The following is a 19,991-nucleotide window of genomic DNA, read 5'->3' on the forward strand; positions in this document are numbered from 1 at the left end:
GAAAAGGTGGTGGAGAGGAGGACGCTGATCAAACTATTGTCCATCTTGGATAATCCTGTCCACCCTCTCAACCACCTGCTGCAGGGACAGCGGAGCACTTTCTCTAACAGATTCCTCCAGCTACGCTGTCACAAGGACAGATACAGGAGATCATTCCTGCCCACTGCCATAAGACTTTACAATAACTCACCTCTGGCAAAATCCATTACAGTACAAAAACACTGTTGACTGTATTTCTTGGTTGCTTGTATATTGTATGTATATTATATATATAGATATATACTGTACCGTATATATATATATATATATATATATATATATATATATATATATATATATATATATATGTTGACTGTGTTTAATGGTTTGTTGTATATAATATATATAGATATTTAATGTACTGTATATATACTGTATGTACTGTGCATTTTATATTTTATATTTATATTTTTTATTTTATTGTTTTTCTATTATATTATTCTATTCTATTATTATTTTATTCTATTGTTTCTATTATTGCTCCTGTATGTATGCTGCTGTGGCGAAAAAATTTCCCCTCGGGGATTAATAAAGTATATACCTACCTACCTATTTTCGGTTGTTTGTTTGAATCCCAAAAAACTCAGATCTCAGAAAACAAAGTGCAAATAAATTCCTCGGATTTTGTTCCTACCGCCCACTGACAGGTCTCATTTTGCCTCAATTTCAAACACTTGGCAATCAACATACTTTTACAACATATACAATAACTTTAAAAAAAAATTACACACACACACACACACACACACACACACACACACACACACACACACACACACACACACACACACACACACACACACACACACACACACACACGCTAAAACAGCTCCTAACAATGACCATAATTAAGTCACATCATACAAAACGTTGTTATCCTGACTGGTTTTTACTTTATCTTCCTCAATGAATGAATGAATGACAATTATCGGACACAACTTGGTTAATAAGCACTCGATATCTCTTGGGAATCTCAAAATGTCGTACTTTGCTCCAAACCTTGTCTGCCTAATCCACCTGTCTCAGCTGCAGGGTCACCGGTAGGTCAGTGAGTGATTCAGAGTGGGAGGGGGGGCTAAGGGCTCTGCTCCAAGACGTTCAGACCATGAGCTCGCATGGTGAGACGTTTAGGGAACATCTGTAAATTGGGGTACTGAACTGGGTTACACATGCATGATGTACACTTATTTACGTGTGATTCCTAATTTACCATTGACCTCATGCGGGCCGGTCAGGGACAGTCAAAGGGCCGGATGTGGCCCGCGGGCCGTAAAATGCCCAGGTCTGGTCTATAAGGTGGGTACAATTAGTGCATTAATTATACAACAAGTGGTTCCGACCCAGAGATCTGATTGGTCAAATCATCATGACATCACTCCCTGCTCATCACTAGAAATATCACTTCACCTCCTCAGTGGGAATATAGAATTAGAATTTAATTATACTATGTAATACAATGTAGTTTTTACTTGTTATATTAAATGTGACCCATTTGGTGAAGTCGGGTCTCTTTTGGTCCTTTTTGGTCGCTCCGAGCACCCGTACCATAACACCACGGATAGTCACGCACTTACAATCCTAGAGGAGGCTAGATGGACCGGTTTGGTTTGAACACATGACATGGTGGTAAAATGTTAAAAACACATGAGAACATGGATATCTTTGTTCTTCAGATATCTTTGTTCATCAGATATCTTTGTTCATCAGATATCTTTGTTCATCAAATATCTTTGTTCATCAGATATCTTTGTTCATCAGATATCTTTGTTTATCGGATATCTTTGTTCATCAGATATCTTTGTTCATCAGATATCTTTGTTTATCGGATATCTTTGTTCATCAGATATCTTTGTTCATCGGATATCTTTGTTCATCGGATATCTTTGTTCATCGGATATCTTTGTTCATCAAATATCTTTGTTCATCAGATATCTTTGTTCATCAGATATCTTTGTTCATCAGATATCTTTGTTCATCGGATATCTTTGTTCATCAGATATCTTTGTTCATCAGATATCTTTGTTCTTCAGGTATCTTCGTTCATCAGGTATCTTTGTTCTTCAGATATCTTTGTTCATCAGATATCTTTGTTCTTCAGGTATCTTCATTCATCAGGTATCTTTGTTCTTCAGATATCTTTGTTCTTCAGGTATCTTTGTTCATCAGATATCTTTGTTCATCAGATATCTTTGTTCCAACCAGACTGAGCTAGCTGATCAGTTTAGTGTTTCTATGTTCTGTATTTATTCAGTTGGAGACTAGAAATCCTCTCTGTTGCTAGGTGGTTGCTAAGGGTCAGACTACTTCCTGGAGTAGGAAACGTTGCGTAAGTTACATCAGAGTCTACTGACGTGGCTGATTGTTTTCCAGTTGTTAGTCGTACCCCATGTTTTGCCATGGAAACGGAGATCTCGCGAACATAAAGTTTTATATTTTGAGAGGGAATTGCTCCACAATATGAACACATTTAGATTACATGTTTTATTTAGATGGTAACTTGTAATATTGCTTAAATGCACACTGAATGCCTGTAGAATGAGAACAGAGCAGAAATGAACTGCAACAATAACAGACCTTAAACTAAACATCCTCAGATTCCTGACTTCACTCTGTCACTTCCACTAATGATATTTCTTATGTACAACATCCCATCGTCTCATCTGTATTCACCGTCTGACGAACTGATTTTAGGCTCAGTTTGATAGCAGAATAAACAACATGATGAAATCATTTTAGTGGGAGGCACATCGAATTTTTGCATTTGGCATTAAAATGATGTTGATTTGTAATAATTAACCTTTAAAATGTGTGAAGAGTTCATGTAATGTTAAAGTCTTCCTCAACCTTGATTTTTCAGTTTGGCTTGAGTTAATTCTCCTATGGTTGTTTATTATTATTATTATTATTATTATTATCAGTATTATTATTATTTTAATTATCATTATATGTTTTTTTAAAATCATTTTGGTTTGTCTACATCAGCGGCTCTCCACAGATTTGTCCTTTGGATCCACATTTCAGTGAGTCATTAAATCATGACCCAAATTTTTAAGCCACTTAAATTTATTTCACAAAAAAATGGCGCAGTAATGCTCAATGTTTTCACGCCAGTGTTGTGACTTTGTGCCTTTAATATTATAGAGAATAGTTCTGTAAATGAACTCACTGAATAAGGAGGATGTCAGAGGCTCCATCCATTTTCATTTACCATCATGAAGCCCTCCAGTAACTCCACTGACACAACATGGATCCCACTCGGAGTACTCGTGTATGCACACAGACCCCCGAGAGGTAATGGCCACTGACCTGAGCACATAAATGGCATGCTTAACTGCATTTAGTCTCATTTCTCTTCTTGTTCATGCTTCCTAACGCGACCATGGGATCAGCTGACTGCAGCAGCACATTAATTCAGTGGTGCAGCAGCACAGGATACGTTCAGCGGCTAACATGGAGCTATAAACTAGAACAGGGATAAGATCAGAGTGTAATAATACTGAAGTATGGATTCAACTGCTTCCAGCACAGGAAGAACATTCACTTTGTTGTTTTGTTTTAATTTTGAACAGAAATAGCACTGATCAGCTGAAACACGCCGACACTCTGACTGAATAACGATGACGGTGTGACCCCACAATATAAAAGCTTGTGTCTCTTCAGTCAAACCTTCTTGTTGAGTTACACTCAATAATTCAGTGGCACCCTTTATGTATAGTGGTTCATGAAAACAGGGGAGCGTATCAATAATTCACTGGCATGTGATGTAAAAATAGTCAACGAGGTTTAAGACGTGGATGCTGTAGAAGTGGAAGTTAGAGTGAACCTGGTGGAGATGGATGGAGCAGTGATGGAGGAAAACGGGACTGAATGTGTTCAAACCTGAAGGTCAACTGGAGTTTTAATGCCGGCAGAAATAACGGATGGATTCTTCAGGGACTAACTGGAAATATTGAGTCATGATTTATCTTTTCAAGAGTAGCACAGAAAAGTAAAAGGACAGCCAACATTTTGTGATGGATTAGTCCCTCCAGGAAATCTAGTGATCTCAATAATTAACGCAAATTCAAGCAAACTCCGCAGTATTTGCGGGGACTTGCAAATTTCTAAAATTCCCACGATTTTTCTACAAAAATAGTCATCTTCAGAATCTGTGTTGAAAGTATTAATGACATAAAGTAAATATTTTTAAACAAAACTGTCTTTATTACCAACAATAACTCCTCATTTCAACCAGAAAGTCTCTGCTCCTGTTTTCATCACCAAATAAAACTCTGTTCACGGAGGAAACCGGAACAAGAGGAGAAACAGGAAGTGACGGGTTTGTGGGAAATGTGTTCTTCACATTAAAATGATGATTAAATGTTTGTGATCAAAGGAAGTGATTCCATATTACTGGATGTTAAATGAGTTTTCTCCACACGTCCAGTTGTCAGAGACGTCTCTTTGTTGGTTTCATCCAGCAGGTCTATGTGTTGAATGAACATGAATTAAACAGCATCTAAAGCTCTTGTAGAAGATGAAGACTACATTACCTGTCAAAATATTAGTCACACACCGTTTTATAAAGCTATGTCACTTTTATGATTTTATTTTATAACTTTTATCGCCATGGTTCTCAAAGTTCCATCCATAAATAAAAAAAAAGATTAAAACTAAAATATTTCTGCAGCATAATTATTATCAAAGGAAGTGATTACATATGTATTCCTTTATCAGGTAGTGCTTAAAAAAATAAAAATAATAAAAAATCTTTCTTGGCTTGCAATTTTTTCTAATTCCTGCAATTAAAACTCCACAAATTACATCACAATTTTTGAGAAAATGTGCCACAAAATCAACAATTTTTTATCACAACAATCACAAAAAAATTGTCAGAATATGTCATCTTTTAGTATTTATTTGTTTGTGCTCTCCCTCCTCCGGCCCTGATATGAGCCCTGTGTTCTGTCACCTGGCTTCCAGGTAATGCTGCCTGCTAACCCTCCTTCCACTCGGCTCCCCTCAGCTGCATGATGAATGGCCTCCAATTACCTCCCACTGGGCTGCCTGAGGTCATCTTACTCATGCTATGGTTGCACAAACATTTTACATTCCAGCAATTAAACCCACAACCACACTTCTGCATGTCATCAATTCTCCTGTTTCCTATCGTGAAAATGAACCTCCGTTTCTTCCTGCAAATAACAAGCAGCCTGAAAAGAAGCAGAGTTTTACTGCTTAACTCATTTTTACACGTTTACGACCAACATCTCACTACTACACACAAACAGTGTTCTCCACCCGGGACACAGGAGTTAGTTCATAGTGAAATACTAAACACACATTAACCATGTGCACCATGTGCATCATAGAGTTTCTATAAACAATATAGATTGCACTCAGATTATTATCATATGAAAATATGTTACTTCCTCTACTTGTTTGGTCTCCAGTGGTCCTCTTACACCAATCACCTGGTCTACTTTCTAGCCTGGTTTTCACCGTAGTGCTGCATGACGATGACACAGATCAGTGCCATAGTGTCAACAATCAGGAATATGTCACTAACTTTGCAGCAGAATTTGTTTCCACATAATTAAAACATCTGCTGCAGATGCTGAGAACTCACCTGATGTTCCCAGACTTACATTCGGTATGTGAGTATCTGGTCTTCCTTCACTCTGGAGGGAATCATTTCCACTCGCTGCATCCTACTGGATTCATTTTAAACTATGGGAGCAGCTTTAACCAATCAGCACTGACCACCATATGCACTGAAAATCTACCAACACTGCAACTACATTTAGAGGAAAACACTTCAACATCACTGCACTTAACCACCGACGCTGGTCACTGACTGGTCCGCCCCTTCAGAGGGGCAGTGCAAACATCATACCTTGACCTAGAAAGAAGCTGGGGGCGGAGCCAAACAGCTGCAACCAAGTTGGACAGTTTTCAGTCGGAGAAATACTCACTTCCTGTTAGAGCTGATCCCGATCTAATAAAATGTTCTCAGACTCTCAGTTCGTATGTAAATCATGTGAATCAAGATTTGATCAATTTGCAGCTGTACATAAATCTGAGCAGACGTGTCCCTCTAAAACTACAGAAACAAACTGAAAACATTAATAAATAGTAAAATACAGAGAAAAAACTACAAGACAACTTTCACTGTTGATAAATCAGAAGACTGTCACATCTGTACAGATGTTAGTTTTCAGATCTCTCACATCCCATCAACCAGACAGGTTTTATGTTATTAAATACTTCAATTGATTAAATCTGTGAGCAGTTTATTGATCTGTAATTTGAATGTATTGATTCTCCCTGACTGATAGACCACAGACCAACATCTATCATGTTCACGTAATAAACCTTCAGAATCAGACAAATACAATCTGAAACTCTCATTTTCAAATAAAAAGCAAAATTTCTATAAATTGTCACATTGTTGAAGTGACATCAGAACCAATCAGCTGTTAGATCAGCTGAGAGCCAGGAGTTTCCCATCATGCCCTGAGGTCAAACACTGTGATCTGTGACCTCGTGATGTTATCGTCTGCTATTTTAAATGACGTCAGAGGAAATCGGGCTCAAAGTCGAACAGAAATCCAACCGGCCTGCATCGTGCTCCGGTCGAATCTGGCTCATCTCAAACCAGCCTGTCAATGCAAACAGAGTGAAATCACAGCCAATAAAACTGAAGCTGTGAGCGACGGTCTGTCAGAGAACTGCAACTGGAGAACATTGAGAGGCTTTTATAACAAGTTCAATCACAAAAGTGTGTCGCCAGACCGAAATGTATCAGTCAGGTTCTGATTTTGTAAACTTTATCCTTTAATAAGATCTTTCATGAAACAGCCTGGCCAATGAGAGCCCACGGAGTCAATTATTAAATGACGAGTGGTAAACCATCTCCATGCATCACTGGACCAGTATTTCTGAACAGATCCTTTAGTTCTGCTCTGCTAATCAGACGCAGCTTCATTCACAGCTCTGATTTCTGATTAGATGAGCTCAGGGAACACTGGACGACCCGGTCACCCTTGAAATCAATTTTGTCAGTGCTATCAAATTCTCCTGATTTTTTCCACATGTGGAAACTACTGGCCGTGAGCACAATACACAACAACAAGTCCGATATGAGTGCCAGGTGTTGGCAGAGGAGAGGGGCTACCTTTTGTCCCTGTGCTTTGAATTGTAGATGATTTTCCTCTTTAGCTGTGCACAGTCTCATGTTGGACACAGTGCATAACATGGAGCCAAAAAAAGTTGAATACTGCAGATGTTGGAAGTTGTGCACCTGATTCAGACAGGATATCTCTTACTGCCTATTCCTAAATATGACGATAAATATGTTTCTTTAAGAGAAGGGTGTTTTCCATGAAGTACAACTTAGTTCAGCCACAGATAACAAGAAGCAATTTTGAATCAATGTAGCTGCAGATGTGAGACATAAAACACTCATATGGTTCCAGACGGGTAAACATCTGAGAGGTCACCAACATTGTCACACCTCTTTAAATCACCACTTCTTAAGAACAACACAAACAAAGTTTGTTGGTTCCACCCTCACACTGTTTCTAAAAGAGTTCGTAGCTTCAGGTCTGTAAAATGGTTCTGATCCAGAAGTGTCTTCAGCTGCAATACCAGCGAGTGCCACTAGAGGTCGGCTCCAAAAAGCCTCCGGCTCCATAGACTCCCATTCAACTTCTCTCATCAAATCCAAAGTGAATAAAATGTGTCCATCAGTTATCTCGGTGTTGTTAGCTAAAGTCACTCCTTCTTATTAGTTTTCTGGAGGTCCATCTGAAAATAATCCCTCATTCATTAGAAAAGAAGATTCAAGAAGACCTGTTTTTGGGGGCGTGTCTGTTTGATTGACAGGCCTGTGGTGCAGTCAGGTTACAGCTATCGGTGGGCGGGACGTAGTATCGTCAGGTTTCCAATCAGATCAATCAGATCCACCGCTGGCTCCTCCCCCAGCTCGTCCAAATATGGTCACTTCCTGCTCCAAACCGCTCCGAACTAACAAAGATGGTGACGGACAAAATCTGAACTGGAGGATTCATAACGTTCACAAACCAACGATGACATCACTGATGGTTGATGACATCACTAATGGATGATGACATCACTGATGGTTGATGGTTGGTGGTCACCAACACTGACACAATCCTTCAAGTCACCGGGTCTGGAGAACATCACAAACACTGCTGGATGGTCCCAACACAACAGCTGTAATAACAGATTTTTCTGGATATCATAACATAGAGCCAGCAGCCAAACACCAACCAGCACTGTGAGCTGCATGTCCCTCTGCTATCAGACGCATACAAAAAAAATTGTTAAATGCCCAATACGTGTAAATCATGTATATTTAATTGCGCGACAAGCATTCAGTTTTTTCAAGATGTAAGAACCAGAGTTATCTGCAGTTATCCATTGAAACACAATCTAATCCTGTTATACCGAGCAGCTAACCCACCTAAACACGTGTCTTTAGACAGCTCTCCATCACACGGCATTAACTCATGTTAATATTGACGAATGATGAGGTAGCTCAACATTTGTTTCCTTCAGCAAAACATTGCTGCCAAATACATCGTCATTTACCTTAATCTTGGATTATCAATTTATGAAATCTGTCCTCCACAGCAGGTCATCATGCTGCTGATGAACTCTACAGAACAACAGTTTTACCTGGTAGGGCTCCTGCCATCTCTGGACACAACCACAGTCAGAGGGCCACAGGTCACAGCTCCCCCCTTTGGATCTCACTGCCACCAGGCGGCCGGGGCTCCTGGAGGACACGCTGTCCGAACGCCACGCTGCCGTCCGCCCACTCCGGCGAGGAAGCGTGGCGCCGCCGGGAACGGATCCATAATGGTACCGCTGGCCCGGATGCTGCTGGCGCCTGCTGTTGGGATGCTGATGATGCCAGCTGTAGGAGCACGGCACCTCACCACAGTCATCCCGTCCATCCAGGTCCGCAAAGCAACTGTGCTGTTTGCTCAGGTAAGCAGTCATGTCGTTGCCATGCAACACTGACCTCTGCTCTCTTCACCCACTTCTACTCTTCCTTTCTATGTTCCTCTTCTTTTTGTTCTCCTTCTGTAGGTTCCACTGCAACAGTCATCAAACACACGCCGCCGTCCTGTCTGATGTACGACTCGCACGCCTTGGCAAGATGAATGATGGATGAAGTGAGTGGCTGGCTGCTGTAGCTGAACAGGCTACAGAGGGTGTGTTAGCTTTAGGAGAGGGAGAGAGATACATGAGAGAGAGAGGGGGAGCAGAGAGACAGGGAGGGATGGAGAGAGCTGCTGGATGACAGGGAGCGTGGGGGAGGAGATGGAGGGGAGAGGAGATGGGGGGAGAGGAGATGGAGGGGAGAGGAGATTGGGGGGAGGAGAAAGGGGGAGGAGATGGGGGAGAGGAGATGGGGAGAGGAGATGGGGGAGAGGAGAGGGGATGGAGGGAAGAGGGGATGATATGGGGGAGAGGAGATGGGGAGAGGAGATGGAGGGGGAGGAGAGGGGATGGAGGGCAGAGGAGATGGGGGAGGAGATTGGGGGGATGAGAAAGGGGGAGGAGATGGGGGAGAGGAGAGGGAATGGAGGGAAGAGGGAATGGGGGAAAGGATATGGGGGAGGAGATGGAGAGGAGAGGAGATTGGGGGGAGGAGATGGAGGGTTGGGGGTAGGAGAAGGGGGAGAGGAGATGGGGAGGAGAGGAGACGGGGGAGTTGGGGGAGGATATTTGGGAGGGTGGGGGTGATGGAGAGGAGATGGAAGGGAGAGGAGATGGGGGAAGTAGATGAGGGGAGAGGAGATGGGGGGTATGAGATGGAGAGGTGAGGAGATGGGGGAAGTAGATGAGGGGGAGGAGATGGGGGATGGAGGGGAGGAGATGGAGGGGAAAGGAGAGGGGGTGGAGGGGAGAGAAGATGGGGGGAGGAGAAAGGGGGAGGAGATGGAGGGGGAGGAGATGGGGAGAGGAGATGGGGGGAGAGGAGATGGAGGGCAGAGGAGAGGGGAGGAGAGGAGATGGAGGGGAGAGGAGATGGAGGGGAGGAGATGGGGGAGAGGAGAGGGGATGGAGGGGAGAGGAGATGGAGGGGAGGAGATGGGGGAGAGGAGACGGGGGGAGAGGAGATGGAGGGGAGAGGAAGGGGAGGAGATGGGGGAGAGAAGAGGGGATGGAGGGAAGAGGGGATGATATGGGGGAGAGGAGATGGGGAGAGGATATGGAGGGGGAGGAGATGGAGGGGAGGAGATGGAGGGGAGGAGATGGGGAGAGGAGATGGGGAGAGGAGATGGGGGAGGAGATGGAGGGGAGGAGATGGAGGGGAGAGGAGATGGAGGAGAGGAGATGGGGGAGAGGAGAGGGGATGGAGGGGCGAGGGGATGATATGGGGGGGGGAGAGGAGATGGGGGAGAGGAGATGGGGGAGAGGAGAGGGAGGGAGAGGAGAGGGGGAGATGGAGGAGGAGAGGAGGGAGGAGATGGAGGGGAGAGATGGGGAGGAGAGGAGATGGAGGGGAGGAGATGGGGGGGGAGAGGAGAGGGGATGGAGGGGGGGAGAGGAGATGGGGGAGAGAAGAGGCGATGGAGGGAAGAGGGGATGATATGGGGGGAGAGGAGATGGGGAGAGGATATGGAGGGGGAGGAGATGGAGGGGAGGAGATGGAGGGGAGAGGAGATGGAGGAGATGGGGGGAGAGGAGATGGGTGGGGAGATGGGGGGGAGAAGATGGGGGAGGAGATTGGGGATTGGGGGTTACATGAGGGGGAATGGAAGGAGAGGCAGATAAGAAGAGAGAGAAAGGGAGAGGGAGAGGGAGATAGAGGGAGAGAGAGAGAGAGAGAGCAAGGGAGAGAGAGAGAGAGAGAGAGAGAGAGAGAACGAGAGAGAGAGAGAGAGGAGAGAGAGAGAGAGAGAGAGAGGGAGAGAGAGAGAGAGAGAGAGAGAGAGAGAGAGAGAGAGAGAGAGAGAGAGAGAGAGAGAGAGAGAGAGAGAGAGGGAGCGAGGGAGAGAGAGAGAGAGAGAGAGAGAGAGAGAGAGAGAGAGGAGAGAGAGAGAGAGAGAGCGAGGGAGAGAGAGAGAGGGAGAGAGAGGGAGCGAGGGAGAGAGAGAGAGAGAGAGAGAGAGAGGGAGAGAGAGGGGGGAGAGAGAGAGAGAGAGAGAGAGAGGGAGAGAGAGAGAGAGACAGAGCTGTCAGCTGTCAGCCTTCCCTCAATAAATGACTCAACTGACAGAGCTGCTTGACAAACAGCTGATGGTCAGAGCTGCTGGGACTCACCCACAGCTGCAGCTTGGACTACAAATCCCTATAGGACTACAGTGGGAGGGGCTACACGACTACAGTGGGAGGGGCTATATCTCAGAAGCTTTTTTTGATACTTTTCTTTTTCTTTGCGACATCAGTTCTGTTATTAAACTGTATTAATTCATATTTATATTTGCAATATGCCTTCGAAGAGATGATCCACCCCGATCTGCAGTTTTCTTCAGCCCCACTGAGCTCTTCAGCCTGTTTTAACTCATTGTTTGATGGTCTGTAAACCCACTCTCTCACCTGCAGCTCTGCCCACACGCTGAGGTCAACCTCTGACCAGTAATCAGTCGTATCCATAGTAGTCAGGTGATCTTTGTTTACCCTTCATTAGGGCAGGACACACAGAGAACAAAGAACACCACCCTTCATCTGAATCTGTTCATACATTACTGACAACACCGTGAGTCTCTGCTATAACTACGTGGTAAACATATGACACATATCTGTGTTTGCAGGTAAACACGTCACATGACCTTTAGGATTTAGAGTGAGGGAGACGTTCCTGTCCACAGAACAGTTCACCTCACAGCCAGCAGCAGGCGGTAGGGACATAGGGACAGACAGCAGTGTGCACTCGGCCCAGTTCAGCACAGTCTTCTGGTTACGTCCTGCTGCATGTCCGTGGTGTGGACCTGCAGCAGGGTGAGGTGGTGGCGGGTGGCTGTGAGATCTTATGGGTCATCTGTACGAGGTTGGGTTGAGTGACGGACAACACAAGAATAGATGGGAGCAACATTAAATCCTTTGAATTTGCAGATGACTGAAATGGATGCTGTGATCCAGAAGATGTCCGTCCCTCAGTACACCAATAAATACTGCTCTTACATGTTGGGACTCTTTTAGTGCAGGAGTTTTAACAGTCCTGTTGTTTCCAATCACTCGCTGTTGTTCTGCACTGACAGGAAATGACCTCATCATGTGACCACATCAGCCTCCAAAATATCTGCAGCTTTAATTATTCAGAAATCAGTGTGTTTTTGTGTCCTCTGTTTAACACTCAATAAACACTCTGATTCTTCTGTCCAGCAGCAGTGGAGAACAAACACGTTGTGTTCAGGAACAGCTGCAGCTTCCTCACATGCTTTTAATTTGAAAATCCTTTACATCAGTGGCCCCGCCCCTTCCTCTACGGAGCCAAGATGGCGACCGTTTAGGGTGGAAACCTTTTGTTTCAATATCCATACTATCACAAAATTTAGTATGCTGGAAAAATATGAACTATGTCTCATTAAATAAGTAAAAGTACCAGTACTCTGGATGTTCTGACCCACAACCCTAAGTGGCAGAAGATACGTCACATTGACTGAGCCGCCGAGACAGTTGGTGGCGCTAAAGCTCCGCCCACAAAAGGAAGAAGAAGGAGAAGAAGAAGAAGAGGAAGAAGCAGAAGAGGAAAAAGCAGAAGAGGAAGAAGGAGAAGAGGAAGAAGGAGAAAGAGAAGGAGAAGAGGAAGAAGCATTCAAAGGAAGCCTGCTCCTTCCAGATCGCATCCTTTTTCTTTTTCCTATAATTGTCGCGCTACAGATTGCGACAGATATGACAGAGTGGATCAAAGTTTATGGTGCCTTTTGTAAATACTAAATTTAAGACTTTACTTTCGTTATCTCTGAGAAAATGTAATATCCCCGAGCTTTCTTTCTACACTTTCTGTTTATTTGAGGATTCATAAATCCATAGGAGCAAACAGGAAGAATGTAAAAGTGCTCCACTGCTCCTCATGTTGAAACCTTTGCAGTGTCACAGCTGAGGAGCACAGGGAGATGAAACACATGCTGGAGGCGCTGGTTCCTGGAAGCATGCTAATTCAATGTGATCAGAAACTGCACGTCTTCCCGCTCCTCCTCCGTCACGTGGAATCAGCGTCACGCAGCTTTTAGTCGCAAGCAAATAATGGTAAAACATTCAGCTGCTTCAGCATCAACGTCATCTGTGATGGGAGAGACAGGAACTAGCAGCGTGTCTCACAGGGGCAGAAAACACACAAACACTGTGTGTACTCGGAGAAACACATGTACACACTGTACTCGGAGAAACACATGTACACACTGTACCCAGAGAAACACATGTACACACTGTACTCAGAGAAACACATGTACACACTGTACCCGGAGAAACACATGTACACAATGTACTCGGAGAAACACATGTACACAATGTACTCGGAGAAACACATGTACACAATGTACCCAGAGAAACACATGTACACACTGTACTCGGAGAAACACATGTACACAATGTACTCGGAGAAACACATGTACACAATGTACCCAGAGAAACACATGTACACACTGTACTCGGAGAAACACATGTACACACTGTACTCGGAGAAACACATGTACACACTGTACCCGGAGAAACACATGTACACAATGTACTCAGAGAAACACATGTACACACTGTACCCGGAGAAACACATGTACACAATGTACTCGGAGAAACACATGTACACACTGTACTCAGAGAAACACATGTACACACTGTACCCGGAGAAACACATGTACACAATGTACTCAGAGAAACACATGTACACACTGTACTCGGAGAAACACATGTACACACTGTACTCGGAGAAACACATGTACACACTGTACCCGGAGAAACACATGTACACACTGTACTCGGAGAAACACATGTACACACTGTACTCGGAGAAACACATGTACACAATGTACTCGGAGAAACACATGTACACAATGTACCCAGAGAAACACATGTACACACTGTACTCGGAGAAACACATGTACACACTGTACCCAGAGAAACACATGTACACACTGTACTCGGAGAAACACATGTACACACTGTACCCAGAGAAACACATGTACACACTGTACTCGGAGAAACACATGTACACACTGTACTCGGAGAAATGTCACATGTTACACCATCCAGAGATACTCCACTCAGTTCTCCCATCACATGCTGTCATATGCTTCAGTGTGTGTGTGTTATTATTACCATCATCACCAAGACAACCACCACACAGCAGAAATGGACAATAATAACTGACTGAGGCAGTGAATAGTAGTGTGTGTGTGTGTGTGTGTGTGTGTGTGTGTGTGTGCGTGTGTGAGCGTGTGTGCGTGTGAGAGTGTGAGTGTGTGTGTGTGTGTGTGTGTGTGTGTGTGTGTGTGTGTGTGTGTGTGTGTGTGTGTGTGTGTGTGTGTGTGTGTGAGTGTGAGTCTGTGTGTGTGAGTGTGTGTGTGTGTGTGTGTGTGTGTGTGTGTGTGTGTGTGTGTGTGTGTGTGTGTGTGTGTGTGTGTGTGTGTGTGTGTGTGTGTGTGTGTGTGTGTGTGTGTGTGTGTGTGTGTGTGTGTGTGTGTGTGTGTGTGTGTGTGTGTGAGTCTGTGTGAGAGAGTGTGTGTGTGTGTGTGTGTGTGTGTGTGTGTGTGTGTGTGTGTGTGTGTGTGTGTGTGTGTGTGTGTGTGTGTGTGAGTGTGTGCGTGTGCGTGTAACCAGAGATGAAGAGTGTGTGTGAGCAGGATCATGGCTGGATGGATGCGTGGTTATCAACAACAGGGACCTCGTTTCTGACCCTCCTCTTCGTCCTTCCATTTGTTTTCAGGTTTAATCACATGTTTAATATTTTTTTCATTGATGTTGTTGTTTCCTGTGCTGCTCTGGTCTGTTGATGATGGGGGGTGATGGATATTTTGATGATATCTTTTTTTATGTCATCTTTTCATTTGTTCAAAATGCCCTGTTGTCTTATTATAGGACCATGTCCATAATAACAACTATGCAACTGTAATTATACTTTTTTTATGATTATCTGTGGCTTTGTTGTTCGTTGCTATCACTGGTATTATTGTTAATATTTTTCTCTGGGTTTTGATAGTTCATCTTTATTCTTTTTTTTTATGGGAGTGTGTTCTGTTGTTTCTGTATCCCTAATTATTTCACATGTATTGTTGTATGGTTGTTTTTTGTTTGATACAGACCATTTGTTCAATACTATCTTATATATATATATATATATATATATATATATATATATATATAAATTATACTGGGACACAGAACAGACTAGAATTACTGCCTCACAGTTTACATCCATGTCTCATAATGCGTGAAGGGAAGCCTTCGAAGAAATTCATTAAAAAGGTATGAAGTGTATTTTTAGGGATATATAGATAAAACTGCTTTGACTGCTATGACTTTGTTAAATTTTGATCTGCTGAATTAATTTGTAAATCAAGAGAAACAAAGAAGTTAAATTTCTTCACGTTTGGCCAATAAATCTTTTCATAAGACATTAATACTCCAAATACAGATGTGACCACAAAGAAGCTGCAAGAAAACAGATGTTCATCAAACATCCTCAACCAAGCAGCACACTTTAGATCAGTGTACCATATGTGAAATATGATCTCAGTCTCCTCTTCTGTTCCTGAGTTATGGAGCTGAATAATGGACAGAAATATGTTTTTACAGAATATTATGATGTCACAGTAAAGTTGACCTTTGATCTTTTGGGTAGAAAATATCATCCCCTCATCATTTTATTCAATCCAACAATTGTGTGAACAATTAGCGAATGCCAGAGCTACTGCCAGCAATGTGTTTTGTGAGGTCACAGTAACCTTGACCTTTGACTTTGACTATCAATATCTGATCAGTCCAAGTGAACGTTTGGGCGAAATTCCCTCAGAGATATCACGTTCATGAGCAAGGGAGTGGTGGACATCCTGGAGACATACTGCTTCTGGTAAAGCTACATATGTGGACATGACATGTGCATATGAACATACATGTGCAGAACGGGTTTAAGACCACTAAGGAATAATCTGATCATCACAAATGAGCTGAGCAGCAGAACAAACCCAAAGATTCGTCCGCAGCAGATGGTCTGGCCCCTGATGACCTCTGACCTCAACATCACGGAGTCCCTTTGAGGTAACAGGAAGAGATGCTGATACAGTCCACATCTGCCGTGGAGCCTTCTCTGAACACCCTGCCTGACGAGCTGGGTATTCCCATATCACTCTTTGTATGAAAGTAAGTGATCCGTTTAAAACACTGCCGGCATTAAAGAGTGTGACGGGTTCGGCAGCACATTCAAAGAGAATAAACATCTTCCCCTGAAACAGGTGTCCGTGTGCAACATTTACATCTCAACAAAGATTTAAACAGACTTCGTGGTCTCCCCTGAGAGCTGCTTTACGTGACTGAAGTGGATCACTGCAGGACGTTGAGACATTAAGTCCACGTAATATCGGCCGTGCGGAGAGCAGCACAGTCCAGTGGACACACCAGAGGGAGCTGGTCCGGACCTGTCATGTGTTTGACGGGTCAGAAGCTGAGCTGTCTGTGGGAGGATGAGATGCTTTCCAAGCAAACGTGTCCGGGGCCTCCCTGAGAAGAACTGTCCACTGAGAACGACTGCGTTCCACAATCCATACGAACGTACTATTAGTATGCCAGAAAAATAAAATACGACAACAATAAGAATAAAAAGAAGAAGAAGAAGAAGAAGAAGAAGAAGAGGCAATAAAAGAAAGCATACTTGTTCCAAATCGCTTTCTTTTTCTTTCTACTTCAAATGTTGCGCTACGGATCTCGACGGATGTGACTAAGAGGGTCGAAGGTAAAGCTTGTTAACAGTTATATTTCTCATCTGTACGTGGATTGATGCCAACTACACACCTAGAATAAAAAGCATCTGATGTGTTTGTGTTATCAAGAAAAATACAATAAACAAACAAGTAAAAAAATACTGTTGATTTGTATTTCCTGCCTCTCCAAAGATGAAACTGACACTGATCTGTGATTTGGATCCTGATGTCTCATCGTCTCACTGAGTCTCTTCTGCTCCCGTTGATTCAGTCAGTTTTGTTAAAAAAAAAACCTCCAGTATTCCTACAGACATCTAATGACATGTATATCCAAATACATTTTAAATGACAGAATATTTATTTTCAAACTTCAAGTAACTAAAGACACAGAAAGCCCTGTGTGTTCTCCCCTCCAGTGGTCCCTAATGATTCACTGCTGTACTGAGGAGTGACGTTTCTCTTTAAAATGATGCTGGATTATATCAATGATTACATTAAGATAATCCATTTCTTAGTAAATCTTGCTTATATATCCAGATATGATGCTTTTTTTTGTCGGAAATCCTCTGGAGTACAACAAGATTACGTTGAGCAGGGTGATATCGGTAGCTCATACTTTGAACTGCATTGCTGCCATCATGGGGTCAGAACAAGCATATGCGAAGAAAAGTTGTTGGTGGGCAACGACAGAGAGCTCGAGGTCTGAGAAATAATCAGGATCCACTGAGGGAACCAGGAAGATACCAGGATGTCACTGTGCCTCCTCTGTTTATTGTGTTCAGTAAACTGAGAGCTGCTTTAAAGTAATTCTATGATGCAACTTTTTCATTTTCTGCAGAATCCTCTGCTGCTGTTATAAACTCTCTAATCCCAGCTGATAAAATAGTGCAGCATATTTTATAACTGCTTTTCTCTGAGAAATCTGGTGCAGCAACGATTTTTCTGAATTTCATTTCCTACCTCCCATGTTGTGACTATTTACTTATAAAAGGAAGTGCATTTGATTGATTATCACATTAAAAAAAGTCTTTAATGAACATCATGCATGTGTATAATTGAAGGTAATCCTCCACAGACAGTTTTCACCATCATCCAGGGCTATGCTCTCTTTCTGAATACCTGACAGGTTATTACTATTTACAGCCACTGTAACAGAAACAGAAACCACTTGACAACATGTTACATCTGCACTAAATAACAAACAAACAGCATCATCAGCATGTGCTCAGTGAGCGTGGACATTTCTTAAATGTAAATATAAAATGGGATCAAACAGAGTGTCTGTATCTACTATCAGACAACAAGGAAGGAACGTTTCTACAGCTTATCATCCATCACTCCATCCTTACTTAATATATATTTACAGTATATAATCATACTGTTAGTTGATGTACTCTCTCATTTAAAAACATGTAATACTTTCTCTCACATCTTATCCATTCAGTCTCAAACAAATGTGTGTTTGCTCTGCGTGAAAGTCTGAGTTTCATTGTCACTCCATTCGGATATCGTTTCACCTTTGACACCAACTCAGGATGAATCAATCACAATCTGACAGGTCATTTAGTGTGTCTGTGCCACCTGATTGGATAACTTTCAACCAATCAGGAGGAGTACGATCTTCTTTCACCGTTTGGTCTCTGTGACATCCAAACTAATAAGTTGGGGTTCCTACTCTCCACAGGACAACAGCATGTGCTTCATTATATAACTTTACAAGGAGTGATGACTCCATGACCCAACAGCACAAATATGCATCCAACCTCAGTATTCCAGGAGAAAACACCCTGATTGAAAGACAACAATCAGAAAATATGTCTCTGCTCAGACACTCAGACTGTATTTGGCCACATTAACAACAAAATCTAAATGCAATGTTGTTCATTCGTGACTGAGTGTACACCTTAAATCTAACAAAGGAACAAACTCATAAACCTTCTCCAGCTGCCGATGAACTGTGGGAGTAATCGGCACTGTGTTTTATGTAATGCATTTAACTGGCCACATGGGGGCACTTCCAGCTCAGCCTCCAGGTCCCAGACCTGATCAACGGGAAGGCCTCTCCCTACTGGACCTGAGGAAGATCTGCAGCTCTCTTCACAAACCAAATCACTCTGAGTTTCCAGAGAAGGAGAAAAAAATACAGAAATTCAGAAGCCTTTTTTTTTAAAGTCAATAATCAAATCTGAAATATCTGTCAGTGTTGTCCTTCAGTACATCAGCCTATTAGCTGTCCGTGTTCCACTCAGTCAGTGCCTGACGACTGACCTGCATCTGCTGCTTTCACAACCATTCAAACAACCCCAGCGGCCCGGACAACCATCGGAGCAGAAATACTGATGCAAAAGGCAGAAAGTTGCATCGTTACACTCTGGGCGGACATCTGTGAGTCACCGTAAGATACACACTGGAAAGAGAAGTCTTCAGGTGCACCTGCATACACACCGTATTTCAGTGTTTACATCGAGATGACATAAGAGGAAGACACACAGATGACTAATGCCAGGAACCATCTCAAACATCAACATTTTGAACAGGTGATTCAAGACTTATGTATTCAAACAAGAGAAAACCTTTAAATTGCCACCACAAAACAAATATCCCTTCCTGATTCGTAACCCTGCAACTCTCATTTGATGGATACAAATGTAGTGAATCCTGCTGTCCTCACAGCTGTAGTCTTCATCAGCCATTACTCTTTGCTGTTGCACAGTTGAGCTCTCGAACGTGGCCTCCTAAGAGTCTGTAAACTTACAGAAAAAAAAGATTCTGAAATTTTAATCAAGCTCAGCAGCTGACCTGAACTCATATTAGACACAAGACATTTCTGTTGCTGATATCCAACCGTCTGTTGAGATATAAAGACTCCTCATCACCTGTGAGGAAACACACATTTTCAAACTAACCAATTCCACTTGTTAAAAGGTTCAATAAAACACTTCTCAACAACACCAAACAATACTGCATCCAGAAGAGCTTTTAGAGCATTTAGAGTGTTTAGAGCTGCTCTGAGTGCATGAAATCAGTGAAGGTGACCGATTTCTGCCTAAAACATCTCATCCACATTAACATTTACTC

General features: G+C 42.9%; 1 protein-coding gene across 17 annotated transcripts in view; it reads right to left on the reverse strand.

The window, feature by feature from the left end:
* The window catches only part of dlg2 (discs, large homolog 2 (Drosophila)), a 183,101-nt gene that overhangs the window by 66,452 nt on the left and 96,658 nt on the right, over positions 1-19,991 (reverse strand). The window contains exon 1 of one of the 17 annotated variants that reach the window (XM_069721149.1): positions 8,722-9,241. The exons of the other annotated variants lie outside the window; for them this stretch is intronic. Coding sequence (XP_069577250.1) covers positions 8,722-9,048 — 327 coding nt within the window. The 5' untranslated portion in view covers positions 9,049-9,241. Of the gene's footprint in view, positions 1-8,721; positions 9,242-19,991 lie in introns of those variants that run through there. 17 annotated transcript variants of the gene reach the window in all.

The sequence above is a fragment of the Brachyistius frenatus genome, unplaced genomic scaffold, assembly GCF_029030835.1.
Source record: "Brachyistius frenatus isolate BFR_SWC_R1_liver_20210118 unplaced genomic scaffold, ASM2903083v1 Contig_258, whole genome shotgun sequence".
NCBI lineage: Eukaryota > Metazoa > Chordata > Actinopteri > Embiotocidae > Brachyistius > Brachyistius frenatus.